The following is a 19,430-nucleotide window of genomic DNA, read 5'->3' as shown; positions in this document are numbered from 1 at the left end:
TTTTCCTTATCCAGGCAGAGTTTTTTTAAAACATTCTAACCTTTATAGATTAACCAAGAATTTTGAGAAATTTACTGTAAGAATAAAATTTGAGTTGAGGGGATGTAAATTTTTTACATTTGTCTTTGTTGATATTAAGCAAGTTAAACAAATTGTAAAGGAGATCTAATGGATCAATGAAGTATAAATTAGAATTTATAAGTTGTGTTCTGTTTTTCAGCTCGCTTTGCCCTGTCATTTTTGGTCATGAAGTAAGTATTTTACTTCGTCTTTACTCAAAAAGTATACAAAGTTAGCAAAAATAACATACAAAGACTTTCCAGAAAGTAGCAAATTTCTATTGGCCAGTTATTTATATTTTAACATGAATCTTTATTTGTAAACTAATAATATGGGAGGCAAGCAAACTATAGCTCCTTTATTTTTATTTTTTTATTTTTTGAGACAGGGTTTCGCTTTGTGACCCAGGCTAGAGTGTGATGGCGCAGTCGTAGCTCACTGCAGCCTCGAGCTTTGGGGCTCAGGTCATCCTCCTGACCTCAGCCTCCTTAGTAGCTGGGACTACAGGCGTCCTCCACCATGTGCAGCTACTTTTTTTGTATTTTTTGTAGAGATGGGATTTTGCCATGTTGCCCAGGCTGGTCTCTTAAGTCCTGGCCTCAAGTGATCCACCCAATTTAGCCTCCAAAGTACTGGGATTATAGGTGTCAGCCGTATAGCTCCTTTTAAGAAAAAACTTTTACCAACTAGAGTAAATATAAATGGACTTTTATTTTATTTATTTATTTATTTTGAGACGGAGTCTTGCTCTGTCGCCCAGGCTGGAGTGCAGTGGTGCGATCTCGGCTCACTGCAACCTCCATCTCCCAAGTTCAAACAGTTCTCCCACCTCAGCCTGCCAAGTAGCTGGGACTACAGGCACGTGCCACCACACCCAGCTACTTTTGGTAAGAAATGGGCTTTTAAAGTGACTAGACACTGCCAGTATTAAAGCAGAAAAAAAAATATTTCTCGTTTTTGTGGAATGGATTTATGCCTTGCAAGGTAGGGCTTAGTAATTTCTAAGATACCTCTCTGATTTTGTATGCTTTCAAGTTTTTACTTTTTAATCATTTACATGATAGAAGTTTGTTTTTAGACTTCCTTTTCTTAGAAAAAAATTAACATTCAATCAGGCAATTAAAGCAATCCCCAAACAAATCAATGTTATAGAAGTAGGGGAGTACCTTCTTTACTAGTCATCTTTATGTTTTCCTTACTTTTGTTTTTTGTTCTTTTTTTCGCACTTGAGCTTGTTAAAGCAGGTTTGGCATTAGCACTCTTTGGAGGAAGCCAGAAATTTGCAGATGACAAAAACAGAATTCCAATTCGAGGAGACCCACACATCCTTGTTGTTGGAGATCCAGGCCTAGGAAAAAGTCAGATGCTACAGGTAGAAAATCAGTCATTTAGTGTTTGTTCTTTTGCTTGTAAAATGCATTAATAATTCACAAGTGAATTTTCTCAAAGCGTGTACTGTGTGTGTTCCAGAGGACATGGTTAGGTGGCATAAGTGAATTGGAGTTTGTGTGAGTAATATGTAACTTATATCTGACCATATTTTTGAATTGAGCCAGTCTCCTGTTACATAGGCTGTACAAACATCCTGGTCTGTTGAGACATCAACTATTAGGAAATATTAACCATTTCTCTAACCATTGTTTTGCTAGTCTTTGTCATTGTTATGTGACCTCACCTATGAACAGAATAGTTCAAGGGAGTTAAAACAGGGTCACCTATTCTCCCTCGTACAAGCACATAAACACTGTATTGGGCTTTAAGAACAGTCTGCTAAGCAACTTTTTTTTGTTTTTTTTTGGAGACAGAGTCATACTCTGTTGCCCAGGCTGGAGTGCAGTGGTGTGATCTGGGCTCACTGCAACCTCCGCCTCCCACTTTCAAGCAATCCCTGTGCCACAGCCTCCTGAGTAGCTGGGATTATAGGTGTGCACCACCACGCCCAGCTAATGTATTTTCAGAAGAGACGGAGTTTTGCTCTGTTGGCCAGGCTGGTCTTGAACTCCCGGCCTCAAGTGATCCACCCACCTCAGCCTCCCAAAGTGCTGGGATTATAGGTATGAGCCACCACGCCCAGCCCAAAGCAAGGCAAATGACTGTGACCAGTCATTTGTAGATCCCCAAGAAGATTCTGCCTCTGCCAGTCAGAGCCTAGTGGTTTTCCTTTCTTGGGTTTTATGATGGCTCTAGAAGGTGCTGCTTATTGGTATGCTTGTAGTTTCCTTAAAGTGATGCCCAGTAAGCCAGCCGTAATGTGCTTTCTACTTTTATTTTTTTGAGACAAGGGCTCCCTCTTTTGCCCAGACTGAAGTGCAGTGGTGTAGTTTTGCTTACTGCAGCCTCCACCTTGGGCTTAGGCAATCCTTCCAACTCAGACTCTCAAGTAGCTGGGACTACAGGCATGCACCACCATGCCTGGCTAATGCTTTTTTTGTAGAGATGGGGTTTTGCCATGTTGCCCAGGCTGGTCTCAAACTCCTGGGCTCAAGCAGATCCGCCTGCCTCAGCCTTCCAAAGTGCTGGGATTACAGGTGTGAGCCACTGCGCTCAGCCAGTGTACTTTCTAAAAATGCCTGGGACCCCTTTCTTCACTCGATGTGGAAAATTGACCAGGGCTTCTCTGGCCCTTTTGTAAGTTGTAGTAGTGTGGCTCCTAAATCTTTGTCCAAGGATTGGGACCTGGCTGTATATCTTAATTACCTTTGGAGCTCTTTGAAAATACCATAGCCCACTGCAAGCCAATTGAGTTCAGAATTTCCATGTTAGAGTCCTAGTGTCTATATGTGTACAACAGTCCACAGATGATTCTAATATGCAGCCAGGCTTGCGAACTGCTTTGATCTTGTCATTACACTATAAACCCACTGTCCTTCATATCTGAGTTATCCTTTATTGCTTGTGGTTGAGTGTTAAACCAGTCATTTTAATTCCTACTATGACATTTCATCTATGTTTGGTTCCTTTTGGCCAGCTGGGGCTACTTTTTAAAAAATAAATTCTGCTCTGAGACCTCGCTACAATGTAGCCTGACAACAGAGGCTCAGGGTACCCCTTATAGGTGAAACAAAGCTCATAATGAACAAGAATCTGGGTGCAGTGGCTTACGCCTGTAATCCTAACACTTTGGGAGGCCGAGTCGGAAGGATTACTTGAGGCCTGGAGTTCAAGACCAGCCTGGGCAACAAAGTGAGACCCTATCTCTACAAAAAATAAAATAATTAGCTGGGCATGGTAGCGCACACCTGTAGTCCCTGCTACTCCGGAGGCTGCAGCAGGAGGATTGCTTGAGCCTAGGAGTTGGAGAATGCCGGGAGCCATGGTTGTGCAACTGCACCCCAGCCTGGGCAATAGAGCAAGACCTTGTGTTAAAAAAAAAAGGGGGGGGGGGTGGATCACAAGGTCAGGAGTTCGAGACCAGCCTGACCAACATGGTGAAATCCCGTCTCTACTAAAAACACAAAAACTAGCTGGGCGTGGTGGCGGGCGCCTGTAATCCCAGCTCCTCAGGAGGCTGAGGCAGGAGAATCACTTGAACCCGAGAGGTGGAGGTTGCAGTGAGCCCAGACTGTGCCACTATACTCCAGCCTGGGAAACAGAGCAAGACTCCGTCTCAAAAAAAAAAAAAAAAAAAAGAAAAGAAAAGAAAACAGTATATTTAGAATATGTCGGAAAAGATGCATGTGGGGATCTGAATTGTTACAACTTTTTTTTCTGTCTTTTGTGGTGGTGTACACGTGTGTGTGTGTAACTTTGGAATTAGTGAATTATAGGTGGGAGCCTGCTTTAACCCCTGGAGTGTCTTATCTGTACACATCTCATAATTTATACATATTGTTTGCAGTATATAAAACTTCCTTTTTTTGCTCTTTTTTTTTTTTTTTCCCAATGTTTCTTGGCAGATAGTTGTTCTAAAATATATGTAGTGGTATTGAAAGTGTTAATACCAAGAAGTTACACTGGCAGTTTTTCTTGTTTTTCAGACCTGGAATAATGCTTTTGGCTCAATTTAAAAATAGAATCTGTAATATTAGTGGAAATTAAACATTCTGAATAGCATAGATTATGACATCTAAGCCACACTAAGCCAGGATTTTTAAAAACGAGACTAACAGGCAGGGTGCAGTGGCTCATGCCTGTAATCTCAACACTTTGGGAGGCTGAGGCAGGAGGACCAAGCTGGACAATATAGTGAGATCCCGTCTTTAAAAACAATTAAAAAAACATTAGGTGTGATGGCATGTGCCTGTAGTCCCAGCTACTCAGGAGGCTGAAGTGGGAGAATCACTTGAGCCTAGAAGTTTTAGAACAGCCTGGGCAACATAGTGAGACCTTGTTTCTACAAAAAATTAATTAGTCAGTCACGGTGGCATGCTCCTGTAGTCCCAGCTACTAGGGAAGTTGAGGCAGGACGATCACTTGAGCCCCGGAGTTCAAGGTTGCTGTGAGCTAGGATTGTGCCACTGCACTCCAGCCTGGACAACAGAGTAAGACCCTGTCTTAAAAATAATAAATAAATAAATAAATATAACAAAACAAAATAAAAATTAGGCTAACACCAACCGTTGTGAACCATTTACTTTGTATTTTTAATTGTGTTTTCTTCTGACTACCTAGTAAATCATGATCTTCTGTGTGTTATAAGGTTTCTCAGAAAGACTATGTAAGTAACAAAAATAATGGTAATTACTATTTATTTATTGAGCCAGCAGCATAAGATAACAGTGGGTGTTTGAGATGTGAATACTATCTCAGCTTTCTGCAACCTCTGCCTTCCAGGTTCAAGCCGTTCAAGCCTTATGTGCCAGGTACCAAATCAAGTGCCTTGCATACATGATTTCATTTATTGTTCAGGGCAATGCTGTGATAAAACATAAGGAAGCTGAGGCTCAGAGAGGTCTGAGAGCCACACAGCTGGTGCATGGTGGAGCCACGATTTAAACACATCTGCCTGACTGCAGAGAGCTATGCTTTTAACTCTTGTGCTTTTTACTTTTCTGGCCTATTATAGCATGTTTGCTCAGAAGGTGAGCATGTATTAAGCCATTTTATTACCTGATGTTTAAAGAAGCATTGGAACCTTCAAAATTAAAATTGGTACTCATGTTTTTGCTTTTCGAACTAGAAAATGAAGGATAAATTAGAATTGTGTTGAGTATTTATATGACCACAGACTTCAGAATCTGACTGCCTGGGTTTGATTGAATCCTGACTTTCCACTTTCATAGCTGTGTGGTTCCTCATTCACTCTTTGTTGGCCTTGGTTTTGACATCAGTAAATCAGGATATAATAATACCTTCCTCTGATGGTGATGGTGCACCTTGTACAGTAAAGCTCTTAAAAGAATACCTAGCATGTACCTAACGTCTGTGAGCAACTGCTGTTAGCTATTACTTCCCTTTTACTTTGGATGATTCCCTTAAACTTTTTGTTTCCTTAGGCAGCATGCAATGTTGCTCCACGTGGCGTGTATGTTTGTGGTAACACCACGACGACCTCTGGTCTGACGGTAACTCTTTCAAAAGATAGTTCCTCTGGAGATTTTGCTTTGGAAGCTGGTGCCCTGGTACTTGGTGATCAAGGTGAGAAACCAAAGGGAATAACTAGTGATTCTGGTACTTCTTAAAAAGCCTTTTCCTTTTCAGTTAATTTCTTTACATTCTGTTTAAGAGACATATAGATAGCACAGTCCTAACCAGTAAGTTGACACTGTCAGAAATAATCATTGGAAATGCAGTATCATCATTTTTATACTACAGAATTGAAACTGTACTTAATGTCATTCATTTTCAGAATCTTATAGCAGATACAAGTATATGTAAAAATCAGATAAATATGTATAGTTCCCTACCCATCCCATTTCATACCACTTGTCACGTTTGTGATCTTTTTTTCTAAAGCCTGTTTTGAAGCTTTATAGTAAGCTCCCTGTAGGATGGGATTTGGATGTCTTGTTGACTGCCATGTTCCCATTGCCTAGTACATAGGGGCATAGTAAATACTTGTTGAATGCATTACTATTATTTAGCTCTAAATAGTTTAAAAATCTTGGCGCTGACAAAAAGGTGGATGTCATCCCTGGCTCACAGAGGACTTGCAATAAGAGATTAGAGCTGTTAGCGGCCAGGCGCGGTGGCTCACGCCTGTAATCCCAGCACTTTGGGAGGCCGAGGCGCGCGGATCACGAGGTCAGGAGATCGAGACCATCCTGGCTAACACGGTGAAACCCCGTCTCTACTAAAAATACAGAAAAATTAGCCGGGCATGGTGGCGGGCCCCTGTAGTCCCAGCTACTCGGGAGGTTGAGGCAGGATAATGGCATGAACCCAGGAGGCGAAGCTTGCAATGAGCCGAGATCGGGCCGCTGCACTCCAGCCTGGGAGACAGAGCGAGACTTGTCTCAAAAAAAAAAAAGATTAGAGCTGTTACTTTAGATGTTTTGTTCTTTTTATGAGACAGTCTCGCTCTGTCACCCAGGCTGGAGTGCAGTGGTGCAATCTCAGCTTTCTGCAACCTCTGCCTTCCAGGTTCAAGCCATTCTGGTGCCTCAGCCTCCTGAGTAGCTGGGATTACAGGTGTGCATGACCACATCCAGCTAATTTTTGTATTTTTAGTAGAGACGGGGTTTCACCATGTTGGCCAGGCTGGTCTTAAACTCCTGGCCTCAAGTGATCCGCCCACCTCACCACCCAAAGTGCTGAGATTACAGGCTACAGGCATGAGCCACCGCACCTGGCCTACTTTAGAATGAATAGTTTTGCCGTATTGTAAACCAACTCATTGTTTTTTTTGAGGATTTGAGTGATAGGTAATAAGAAATCCAGGCATAGGGCCCAGCAAGAAGAAACCTCTACACTGGGCTTTGCCACGTAGGTTTCTCTTTGTGATGCCTTCACCTTACTGGAAAAACATGTTCCTGTCAGGCAGTGCCCAGATTCCAGTCAAGTTAAGGTTGTTCACTCCTGGTTTTCCAGTGACTTCCACTTTTCTGAACCCAGGACCTAGTAGCCACATTTGACACAGTTAATCACTCCCTCCTACTTGAGACCCTTTAACTCTCGTTGGTTTCCAGGCCACTTTACTTCATTCTTTACTTCTTTCGCAGTCTTTACTGGTTCTTCATCTCCACACCCTCTTACTTGTTGTTAATTTAGGTGTAGTTCTTGGACCTTTTGTCTTCTAGATCTGTATTTACCTTCTTGGTGATCTTGTATTGTTTCATTGGCTTTACCTACCTATCTGTGAAAAATTCTAAATTTATAATCTCTTTTCCCTTAAATATCAGGCACATACTTCTTATTGTCTACACAGTATCTCCACAGATTTCTCAAACTTAACATGTCTAAAATTAAAATCCTGATTTCGCCTTTCAAATCTATTTTCACAGTCTTCCTCATCTCAGTAAATGACAACTCTCTCATTCTAATTGCTCAAATCAGAGAACATGGAGCCATCCTTGACTTTTTCTCATACCCCATATTAATCTGTCAGCAAATCTTGTTGACTCTACTGTCAAAATATATCCGCTATCTAACCACTTCTTCATTACCCTGGTCCATGGCACCATCATGTCTCACGTGGATTATTACTGTAATCTCCTAATTGGCATACCTGCAAACACCCTTACCCCTTCCTGTTATTTTTAATACAGTAATCTCATTAAAAATTAGATTATGTTACTCTTTTGCTCACAACCCTCCAGTAACTGCCCATCTTGCTCAGAGTGAAAGCCAAAGTCTTGAGAGTGGTCCAGGGCCATTCATGTTCTGGCGTTTCACCTCTTTTGCCTCCTTATCTGCTGCTTCCCATGTTTCGTCTTCTCTAGCTCCACTGGCGGCTCTACCTTGGACACCACCAGCACACCAGGCAGTCACATTTCCTCATAAGGGCCTTTGTACTTGCTGTTCCGTTTGCCTGGAATGTTCTTACCCCAGATAGAGCTGCAAAGGCTTGTTTTCTTTCCCCCTTCATGTTTTGCTCAACTGTCCTGATCCCAGTGAGGCCTTCCCTAAATACTGTATTTTAACTTATAACCTCTCCTGCCCTGCTGCCACCTTAGCAGACCTTATTTTCCTTACCCTAATCTACTTTTTCCTTCCATAGCACTTTTTACCTTCTATATTATTTACTTTTTTTATTGCCTACCCCCCGTATTGGCTGAGTAGAACGTAAGCTTCACAGGAGCAGGGAATTTTGTCTTTTCACTGCCATACCCGGCATGCCTAGAACATAGTACTTTTATATAGAAGGCATTCAGTTTATTGAATTTATACGTTTATTGCATTTATATCCAGTAAATATTTGCTGAATAAATAAATACCAAAAACATGTATCTGGTTATTATATAGCTCATCAGAAGTGAGAATATCTTTGCTAAGTACCAGGTAAAATATAGTAATAAAAAGATGATACTCATGAAACCATGCAACTTTTCATTAACTAGAAGTAGAAGGTGATTTGGAGGTTTTTTAAAAAAATTTTAATGCCAGTACTTTGGGAGGCCAAGGCGGGCGGAGCACTTGAGACCATGAGTTTCAGACCAGCCTGGCCAACATGGCAAAATCCCATCTCTACTAAAAATACAAAAATTAGCTGGGTGAAGTGGCACATGCCTATAATCCCTGCTGCTCAGGTGGCTGAGGCACAAGAATCGCTTGAACCAAGGACATGGAGGTTGCAGTGAGACATGATGGTGCCACTGTACTCCAGCCTTGGTAACAGAACGAAACTCTGTCTCTCAAAAGAAAAAAAAAAATTCAAAGTTTATGTTTTATGCTTTAAAACAAGGGGTCAGTAAACTTTGGTCTATAGGTCAAACCAGCCAGCAGCCTGTTTTAGTACAGTCCACAAGCTAAAACTGGCTTTTATATTTTTAAAAGATTGTAAAGTACAAACAAACAAACAGAAAAGCCCAAGAATATGTAAGATTGTGCATGGCCTGTGAAACTTAAAATATGTACTTCTGCATCTTTGCAGAAAAGGCTTGCCAGCTCCTGCTTTCCACTTTGAACAGTGACAGCCAGAGTAGGGAGTAGCTTGACTTTGTTCCTACCCCATCCCCATCTCTGAGGAACTGTATTAGCAATCTTGATAATTTCCAGTAATACCGTGAATCCAGAGAGGTATAGGCAGACAGAGCAATAGACAGCCCAGGGAAAGGTGGAGATAAAGCCTATAAGTATACCACTGCTAGGATCTTAGCACAGGCAGGGAAGGCTCACTATGTCCCAGAGCTCCACACTGAACAGCAGGAACAGGCTAATGCACTGGGATCCCCTGCCATGAATATGGGACACATTCCCAACAGAGGGGGGTAAACCCTCAGAAGAGAGATCAGCAAGAAAAGTGGCACAAAGTTCAACAAAGCCCCCCCTTGCTTCCCCCTCCTAAATCATTTAGGTTACCGAAAAGTGCAAACTGTAGCTGGAAAGGAAAAAATGGGACGAAATTACATTGGGAAAAGAGTATTGACAAGAATTCATGTATACTGTGTTGGAAAAAATAGGTTTGGACAGAGCAGCCATTGTTATACATGAGCAAGATAAAGAGACAGCATAGCAGCTATGAAGAAATAACGTAGGAAGAAAGAAAGACATTTAATATGCCCAATAAAAGACCTCACTCTAGACAAAATTATAATCTAAGGAACAAATGAAAATTTCCCGTGTTTCATGTTTGATAAGAACATAAATTTAATGAAATAGCTCAAAACAAAAAGATAAGGATGTGAGAGACAAATTGATGACTAACAATGTTATTAAACTAATATGTAAAATTGACACTGCTGAATGAGAAATTATAAAGAGGAGAGGCTTGAGATAATCACAGTGAATGCAAAAGAACAAAGCTTAATGCAATTAGAGGGGAAGTAACAGAGAACAAAGGAAATTCAACATAATTGGTTCTGTGAAGTAGAAAACCCAAACATGAAACCAGAAATGGATTCAAGGATAGAATAAAATCTGTTGAAATAAACTAAAGGCACTGAATGTACCAAGAATGTCATGTCTATTGCACAAGTTATTGGGGACTCTCTAACATTATCTTGTATTATTTGTCTTCCCTGCTCCCCATACCAGTTAGGTTAGCAGCTGGGGGTCAAAAAGACTAATCAGCAGTTATTTTCCATATACTCCTCTGTGCTAGCAAGGCTTACTTGGGTGTAGAGTAGATACGGAGGGGTTTAACCACAGCAAAGCCCTTCAGATGTGACCCCCAGATACTAACCTAACTGGTATGGGGAGAAAGGAAGAAAAATATTACAAGGTAATGTTAGAGAATCTCCAATAACTTAATGCAATAGACATGACATTCCTGGTACATACAGTGCCTTTAGTTAGTGGTGGTGCATTGTATTATGTTTAAAGAGGTTAAGTTATTTCCCTATAAGTGCATAGAAGTGTATAGACAATACCTGGTATAGGTTTTGAAATATACTTATTAAACATAATAAACTTATTATATGTGTTTTGAAGTATACTTAATAAAGTGTGTGTGTGTGTGTGTGTGTGTGTGTGTAAAATCTCACCCGTTTGAATTTAAGTACTTAAACGTTTTGAGGGTTACTCTTACCTCCTCTTCATTTTTGTAATCCTCACAACACAGTGCCTTGCGTATGAAAAATGCTAAAGGAATAACTATTACAGAAAACTTAGTTAAATAAGACAAATGTGTTACTTGTGGTGAAACAAACAGTAATTCTCCATTGTATGACATTTTATAATTTTAACTGCTGAAACAAATGGCAATAATTATTGTCAAACAATTTCTATCCCATAAAATTTGGAACTCGACCAAAGAAAAAATGTTTTTGTCTGCATTATTCTACTTTGATTGTAGGTATTTGTGGAATCGATGAATTTGATAAGATGGGGAATCAACATCAAGCCTTGTTGGAAGCCATGGAGCAGCAAAGTATTAGTCTGGCTAAGGCTGGTGTGGTGTGTAGCCTTCCTGCAAGAACTTCCATTATTGCTGCTGCAAATCCAGTTGGAGGACATTACAATAAAGCCAAAACAGTTTCTGAGAATTTAAAGTAAGTCTCTTCAAATATTTAGACCTTTAATATATTGAATCACTCTAATTCAATAAGAAAAAGAAATAGTTCACAGAACTATATGGGAAATACATGGATATTCACAGTAGTTACAGATGTCCAATAAATGCACAAAAATGTGCTTAAACACTGCAAAGTAAAACAATGAAGTACCAGTGAGATCCACCAGATTGGCAAACATTTTAAATATTAATCATTATTGGCAAAGTAGTGTGGAAATGGTTTCTCTATGGCTGGGCGAGTGGCTCACGCCTGTAATCCTAGCACTTTGGGAGGCTGGAAAACAATGAAGTACCAGTGAGATCCACCAGATTGGCAAACATTTTAAATATTAATCATTATTGGCAAAGTAGTGTGGAAATGGTTTCTCACTGGCTGGGCGGGTGACTCACGCCTGTAATTCCAGCACTTTGGGAGGCTGAGGCGGTTGGATCACCTGAAGTCAGGAGTTTGAGACCAGCCTGGCCAACATGGCAAAAACCCGTCTCTAGTAAAAATACAAAAATTAGCCAGTCGTGATGGCAGCCGCCTGTAATCTCAGCTACTTGGGAGGCTGAGGCAGAATTGCTTGAACCCAGGAGGTGGAGGTTGCAGTGAGCTGAGATTGTGCTACCACACTCCAGCCTGGGTGACAAGAGTGAGACTCCATGTCAAAGAAAAAAAAAGAAATTGTTTCTCACATACACAATTTATTATTTTGAAGGATCCCTTGGTATGTTAATCACAATTCTAAATGCACATTCTGTTTGTTATAGCCACTCTACTTTTAGGACTACTGTTCACAGAAATAGTCATACAAGTGCACAATGATAGGTTTGTAGCATGGTATTGCAGCATTATTGCTGCCAAAAATTGGAAACACCTTAAAACTATAGTAAGACTGTAGTGATTATGAGAACAAAAATGGCTTTGTATGTACTAATGGGGGAACATGTCTGTGCTGTACTATTAAGTGAGAAGAGCACATTAACATACTTAAATATGTTGTGTGATCCCGCTTTTTTCAAAAACAATGTTTATATCTGTGTTTTCTCTTCTAATTCATTCTGTACCTCTTGGACAAAATGTGTGGAAAAGGAAAAATAAGTGATACAAAAGTGAGAAAAAGACAAAAGAGTGCCTCCTAAAAAATTAGAGCCTTAAGCCTAGTGGGAGTGGAGTTAATTTCCTGTTGTTTAATAATGTATCAATATAGAAACAGTCTTTGATACATAGTGAAATACACAATTGGTACTTGGAGATTTAGGGTATTTACCACCACCACCAAAAAAGTCGACCTACTAGTAGTTTTTCTTTAGTAAAATGACAGAGTGCTATATTAGAAAAATCAGAAAGATCTATTGAACAAAAATCCAGGGGACTTAGATTTTGTTTTTTAATGGTATCATGAACAAAGTACTGAACTAGCTAACCTCTGATATGTCATGTAGCAGTATTGCTAATTAGTGATAATAGGACATAAAGAAGAATTCAGTGGGTTTGGTGGTGTGAGAAAGGGCCATGTCCTCAATCTACCCAGGGTAGATACATGTAATTCTTGTGCCCGTGTTGCAGTGGGTGGATACATCAAATCCAGGAAGCTATTTGCTTATTTCTTTAACCTAAATCTTGGTTTTTCAAGTTCTGCATGGAACTTGAGTAGTAAACAAGTGAGTAAACAATTTTCTTGTTTTTCCTTTTGATTCCAATCATTGTTTCTTCTTTCTTTCATGCTTCGTAGAATGGGGAGTGCACTACTATCCAGATTTGATTTGGTCTTTATCCTGTTAGATACTCCAAATGAGCATCATGATCACTTACTCTCTGAACATGTGATTGCAATAAGAGCTGGAAAGCAGAGAACCATTAGCAGTGTCACAGTAGCTCGTACGAATAGTCAAGATTCAAATACTTTGGTACTTGAAGTAGTTTCTGAGAAACCATTATCAGAAAGACTAAAGGTATAAATGTTTCTTCTCCTTATTCAGTTTGGTTCTGTTTGAAAGTCAAAGTTCAGTGTGTGGCTTATTGTAGAGCAGGATATAAACTTTTAAAATCAGAACTTTTTAATATTTCAATACTAGAGTTTATGTAAACTTCATTTGAAATAATCTAAGTCAGCCTGGCGCAGTGGCTCATACCTGTAATCCCAGCACTGTGGGAGGCCGAGGCAGGCAGATCACGAGGTCAAGAGATCAAGACCATCCTGGCCAACATGATGAAACCCTGTCTCTACTAAAAATACAAAAATCAGCTGGGTGTAGTGGCGTGTGCCTGTAATCCCAGCTACTCAGGAGGCTGAGGCAGGAGAATTGCTTGAACCTAGTAGGCAGAGGTTGCAGTGAGCTGAGATCACACCACTGTACTCCAGCCTCAGTGACAGAGAGAGACTCCGTCTCAAAAAAAAAAAAAAAAAAAAAAAGGAATCTAAGTCAGATAAAGTGTTTGGTTGATTTGGAGAGTCTTTTAGAATTGTGTATTTGTCTAAACAAGTTACTTATGTATTTTGAGACATAGTCTCACTCTGTCGCCCAGGCTGGAGTGCAGTGGTGTGATCTTGGCTCACTGCAACGTCCATCTCCCGGGTTCAAGAGATTCTCCTGCCTCAGTCTCCCAAGTAGCTGGGACTGCAGGCGCGTGCCACTACACCCGGCTAATTTTTGTATTTTTAGTAGAGATGGGGTTTTGCTGTGTTGGCCAGGCTGGTCTTGAACTCCTGACCTCAGGTGATGTGTCTTCCTTGGCCTCCCAAAGTGCAGGGACTACAGGCGTGAGCCACTGCACCTGGCCTAAACAAGTTATTTTAGCAGAAAGATTTTTTTTGCCACTTATCTTTGTTATCTTGGGCCTTTTAATCATGCTTCAGGTGGTTCCTGGAGAAACAATAGATCCCATTCCCCACCAGCTATTGAGAAAGTACATTGGCTATGCTCGACAGTATGTGTACCCAAGGCTATCCAAAGAAGCTGCTCAAGTTCTTCAAGATTTTTACCTTGAGCTCCGGAAACAGAGCCAGAGGTTAAATAGCTCACCAATCACTACCAGGCAGCTGGAATCTTTGATTCGTCTGACAGAGGTTTGTTTCTTTTTATGGTCTTGCTTTTTTGGCTTAAAGGGGAAGGGTGTGCCTTGACTTCTCTTTTGAAGTATTGTCTGCATAACTGACTCCGTTTTTCTTTCTATTGAGAGACGTTAGAAATGGATGGATGAAAGTTTTTAAAAAGATTTTGTCATGTCTGTAACATATCAAAGTATAGCTACTTCTTTCTAGTCATACAATCGATTACTTAGCATGCAACTTTTGTTTTTCTTTGACTGACTCTTAGGAGACTCCTGGAATGTCTGAAAAGTGGTTAGGTTAACTAGGATTCTGAGATCCCAAGTTGAGTATATGGGAACACGGAATGTGTCAGGTATCTTGAGTATTTTATTTTATTACATGACAGGTTCACAAGGATAGTGCCTGTGTTTTTAACAGTAGTAATATCTATTCACAGTTGTGAAATACTAAAAGAACTCCAGCAGTTAAGATTAGCTAGCTTAGAGTTTGGACTTCTAGCTCCTAAAATCTGATTAACTCCTCTTTGTTGTTTTACCATATTGGTTAGGCATGATTTCCTAAAAGCAAAAGGCAAGGGAAAACCAAGTGTATTTTATCATCCAATCTCCTGAAATGAATACTGAGAAAGATACATTAATAAGTAAAAACGAGTTTTATCCTTATTTTAAGTGAGTTGTAATTTCATAGTCAAGGTTTCAGATTTTATTTTATTTTTTTTGCCCTGAGTCAGGGTCTCCCTCTGTCACCTAGGCTGGAGTGCAGTGGCATGATCAAGGCTTATTGCAGCCTCTCCTCCCAGACTCAAGCGATCCTCCCACCTCAGCCTCCCAAGTAGTAGCTGGGCATACACCACCGCACCCAGCTAATTTTAAAATTTTTTTGTAGAGACAGGTCCTCACTTTGTTGCCCGGGCTGGTCTCGAGCTCCTGGGCTCAAGTGATCTTTCCACCTTGGCCTCCCAAAGTGCTGGGATTATAGGCGTGAGCCACCACCGCCAGCCCAGAGAATTATTTTCATATTTTGACTTCTGATGTTATGACCTTCCTCACCTAAAGGTCAGTTTTTGTGTAAAATTAGTAAATGAAGTAAAGCTTAGACATACTGTGGTAAATATATTCATCTTTTGTCATCTGAAAATGGTGTTTTCTTTTAAAGGCACGAGCAAGGTTGGAATTGAGAGAGGAAGCAACCAAAGAAGATGCTGAGGATATAGTGGAAATTATGAAATATAGGTAAGATAAAAATTTCAAATAGTTTTAAATGAAATACCAGTTATCTTCCCATCTCAAATTAGGCAATAGGCCAAGGCTGCTTTTATTTAGCCCATTGGGTCACTTATTTTCCTCCTGAACAGAGTATCGTTTCTTAGTTTAAAATATTTCTCACTGTGTAAATAATCTTAAAAATTTTTTTGAATGAGTAATACATTTACATAGTGCTATAATCAGTTCCAAAACCTATTGGAGAAGAGCTAGCTCCTGTGCTATTTACCACCTACTCGCCCTTCACCCAGAAACCCATTGCTTTTCCATAAATAGTCTACCGATTATACTCTTCTGTATCAGTTTTGAATTTTAACAATATATTCAGAGATCTTTTCTTATTAGAGATTCTTTTTTTATAGCTACAGAGTATTCTATAGTGTAGATATACTATATAGTATATTTGATCAGTTCCCTTTTGACACATAGATATTTTCCATTCTTGTGCTTTTAAATAATGCTACAGTGAGTAATGTTCTATGTAAGATACTATATACGTGGGTAAGTTGTACACCTACATGATAAATTCTCAGAAGTGATATTTCTGGGTTCAACAGTAAATACTATAGGTTTTTGATAAATATTGGTAAATTGTATCCTTTGCATTTTATATCATTTAGTAGATAATGATTCCTAGAAGGTAGAAAAGAAAAATTAATTGAGCATATATGTTTACCTTAGACATAGACTTTTAAAAATCAGAAATGTTATTTTAGGTAGGTTTTTTATTCCAGCTAAAAAATTTTTTAATAGGTCCATACTTTCATAAGCTTCAAAATTCCAAAGTTCAAAAAGTATAGGTCGGACACAGTGGCTCACACCTGTAATCCCAGCACTTTGGGAGGCTGAGGCAGGTGGATCACCTGAGGTCAGGAGTTCGAGAACAGCCTGGGCAACATGGTGAAACCCCGTCTCTACTAAAAATACAAAAAATTAGCCAGGCATGGTGGTGAGCGCCTGTAATCCCAATTACTTGGGAGGCTGAGGCAGGAGAATTGCTTGAACCTGGGAGGCGGAGGTTGCAGTGAGCTGAGATTGTGCCACTGTACTCGAGCCTAAAAAAAAAAAGTATATAGTGGAAAAAGTTTCCTCCTACTCTGCTTATTTAATAGCTACCCCGTTCTTCCTGCTAGCCAGTGGCAATTATTAGCAGTTTTTTGTGTGACTATGTATCTATATATTCTTTTTTCCTCTTTGTAGACAAATGGTAACTATAACAACATACCATATACATACTATACCTTGTTTTTTTCATTTAAAATCCATTTTTAATATCCTCTCATAGCAATGAAAATACATATCTGTTAGGAATCTACTTTTCCAAGACCAAAAAATATATTGAAGATGAAATTATTTATCTTACTTTGTTAAGTAATTTCTGATTCTTCTAAGGTAGATGAATTCTTTTGTCCTAGTAGCTGCTGATTCTGGGGCTTGCGTCGTGTCAGAACCAGGTGGTTTTGCCCAGCTATTCCCCTTTGGCTGTGAACAAAAGTGCAGCATAGCTGGAAGAGCAAGGGCTCTGGAGTCCAACCTGGAGCTGCCATGGCAAGTTACACACTGCTTCTCAGTTTCCTCTGCCGTAAAACACACCACAAAGGATTGTGCTCTGAGGTGTCATGCAGTGATGCTCTATAAAGTGATAAATAGGGTTCTAATACATTAGAGGACACTCAATAAACACTGTTTACTATCAATAGCGCAAGTCTTTTTTTTTTTTTTTTTGAGACAGAGTCTGGCTCTGTGGCCCAGGCTGGAGTGCATGTTGGCTCACTGCAACCTGCGCCTCCTGGGTTCAAGTGATTCTCCTACCTGAGCCTCCCAAGTATCTGGGACTACAGGTGCATGCCACCACACCTGGCGGATTTTTGTATTTTTAGTAGAGACGGGGTTACACCATGTTGACCAGGATGGTCTCCATCTCCTGGCCTTAAGTGATCTGCCTGCCTCGTCCTCCCAAAGTGCTGGGATTATAGGTGTGAGCCACCATGCCTGGCCTGATAGTGCAAGTTTTATTGATATTCAGATGAGGCTGAGCAGATCCCCTTTTCTCTGAGTTATACCATAAACTGAAGGCCTCAAAAACTGGCAGATCTCATCCTAGATAAGAAGTTTCTAAAATTACCCTTTTCAAAGAATTTTTATGTTCTAGTCCTCAATGCCCTCCATCTAAATTGTGCAGTATGTCTTAGCTGCAGATCCTTTTCTTCTTGTCTTTTCCTCATAGGGAGACACTTTACCTAGTTGTCTCTTTGACCCCAGCCTGGTACTGGCCCATCCCTGGAGGCTGCTGTCTTCTCTCTGCTGCCTCTGGAAGTATGCATATGGGTAGAAGGGCACCCATGTCACCTCCTGAAGGTGCAATCATCTGCAGCTTGTTTCCTGCCCTTACAGGAAGTCCATGGAAGAAGAGGAACCTTTCTCCTTAATTCAGTCTGTTTGTAAGCAGCAGTGAGGTTCTACTGGCTGTCTTTGAAAGCTTTAAAGATTCTAGAATTGACAGCTCTTAATTTTTTATTGGTGGCACCAAAGTAACTGCCTCATAATAAGAAAAATTAATAATTATTGACTCCCGACCCCTTTCAGCTAATTTCTAACAACTCACCTTCTGTGTCTAAGTATCCTGTTGGTATGGCATCACACAGTGCTTTTTTCTTTTTTTTTTTTTTTTTAATTTAAGACAGAGTCTCGCTCTGTCATCCAGGCTAGAGAGTATAGTGGCGTGATCTCAGCTTACTGCAACCTCTGCCTCCGGGTTCAATCGATTCTTCTGCCTCAGCCTCCTGAGTAACGGGGATTATAGGCATCTGCCACCATGCCCAGCTAATTTTTTTGTATTTTTAGTAGAGATGGGGTTTTGCCAAGTTGGCCAGGCTAGTCTTGAACTCCTGACCTCAGGTGATCTGCCCACCTTGGCCTCCCAAAATGCTGGGATTACAGGTGGGAGCCACTGCGCCTGGCATCACACAGTGTTTGATCCATCAATTTTCTCTTTATGTGATTCAGTACTAGGGTTTGAGGGATCTTGTAGCTGGAAATTTTGCCAACCTGGCTTTAGTCCCTCTCCAGTTGATCTCAATATATGTTGGAGACCCTCCAGTTGCCATTTAATAAGCAACCAGATAGTCTAGAAATTTACTAGACTTTCTCATACAACTTGCTGCTAGGGGCATGGCATGCTAGCATATGAAGTAAAAAAATGGCCACAAAATCTAGTTGTCTGCCTGACTTCTTGTGGGTATGGCTTTCTGAGAGACCAGACTAGAGACTGACCTAGCAGAGATATTTTTTCCCATTAGGAAAGTAAGTCACAACCCAACCAAAATTTCAGAATTTTTTTATTTTAACTTTTTTTCCTATAACAAAAACAAAGACTAAAAATAGGTACTTCTTATTTAATGATGAGAAGGTGATTACAGTCTAGGATGTGTGCATCTTGCTTTCTCTGCTTCCTGCACTTGAACACTCCACCTTTGGGAGTGTGGCTGAGATTCCCACTCCTGATTTCCTTTTCCTTTTAATGACCTCTGGGTCTTCTGGTGCCTGGCTCTCCTGAATATCATGTTTCTACTTTGTAGACTGTTCATCTGTTGAGCAAATTAAGGGGTACACTACCCTGCTCCTTTTCTCTCTTAACCAGAATTAACATTCTCCTTTTGAGGCTTTACCATTGCTCAGTTTCTGCAGGCCTTAGACCACAGACATCACCTCAACTGTCTAGTGTCTCTCCACAATAAATTCACTGATCTGTGGACACGGTAGATTAGTTCTCCTGAGCATCATGCTTAAGCAGAGTAAATTAGGCTATAATTACCTTTTCAATAAAAATGCTATGTTGCCCATTTGTGGTTGGCTTATACTTGGTATAAGATTTCTCTGCGTGTCTGAATACTCATGTTGGACAGTGTTTGCATGTGCTTTCCTGTCCAAGAGGAATTCTTAAGTGTTGACTCATGGAACTCTGTATTCGTACTGCTTCCCAGAGTTGCTTTGGTAAATCTGAACAAGTTTCAGATC

General features: G+C 40.3%; 1 protein-coding gene across 2 annotated transcripts in view; it reads left to right on the top strand.

Moving 5' to 3' along the window:
• Positions 1-19,430, top strand: part of MCM8 (minichromosome maintenance 8 homologous recombination repair factor) — a 43,742-nt gene that overhangs the window by 21,159 nt on the left and 3,153 nt on the right. The window contains 7 exon segments of one of the 2 annotated variants that reach the window (NM_001265899.1): positions 221-251; positions 1,292-1,432; positions 5,496-5,637; positions 10,895-11,090; positions 12,832-13,051; positions 13,957-14,166; positions 15,307-15,383. In NM_001265899.1, the coding sequence (NP_001252828.1) occupies positions 221-251; positions 1,292-1,432; positions 5,496-5,637; positions 10,895-11,090; positions 12,832-13,051; positions 13,957-14,166; positions 15,307-15,383 (1,017 nt within the window). 2 annotated transcript variants of the gene reach the window in all.

The sequence above is a fragment of the Macaca mulatta genome, chromosome 10, assembly GCF_049350105.2.
Source record: "Macaca mulatta isolate MMU2019108-1 chromosome 10, T2T-MMU8v2.0, whole genome shotgun sequence".
In the NCBI taxonomy this organism is placed as follows: domain Eukaryota; kingdom Metazoa; phylum Chordata; class Mammalia; order Primates; family Cercopithecidae; genus Macaca; species Macaca mulatta.
This window is presented reverse-complemented; position numbering and strand designations above follow the sequence as displayed.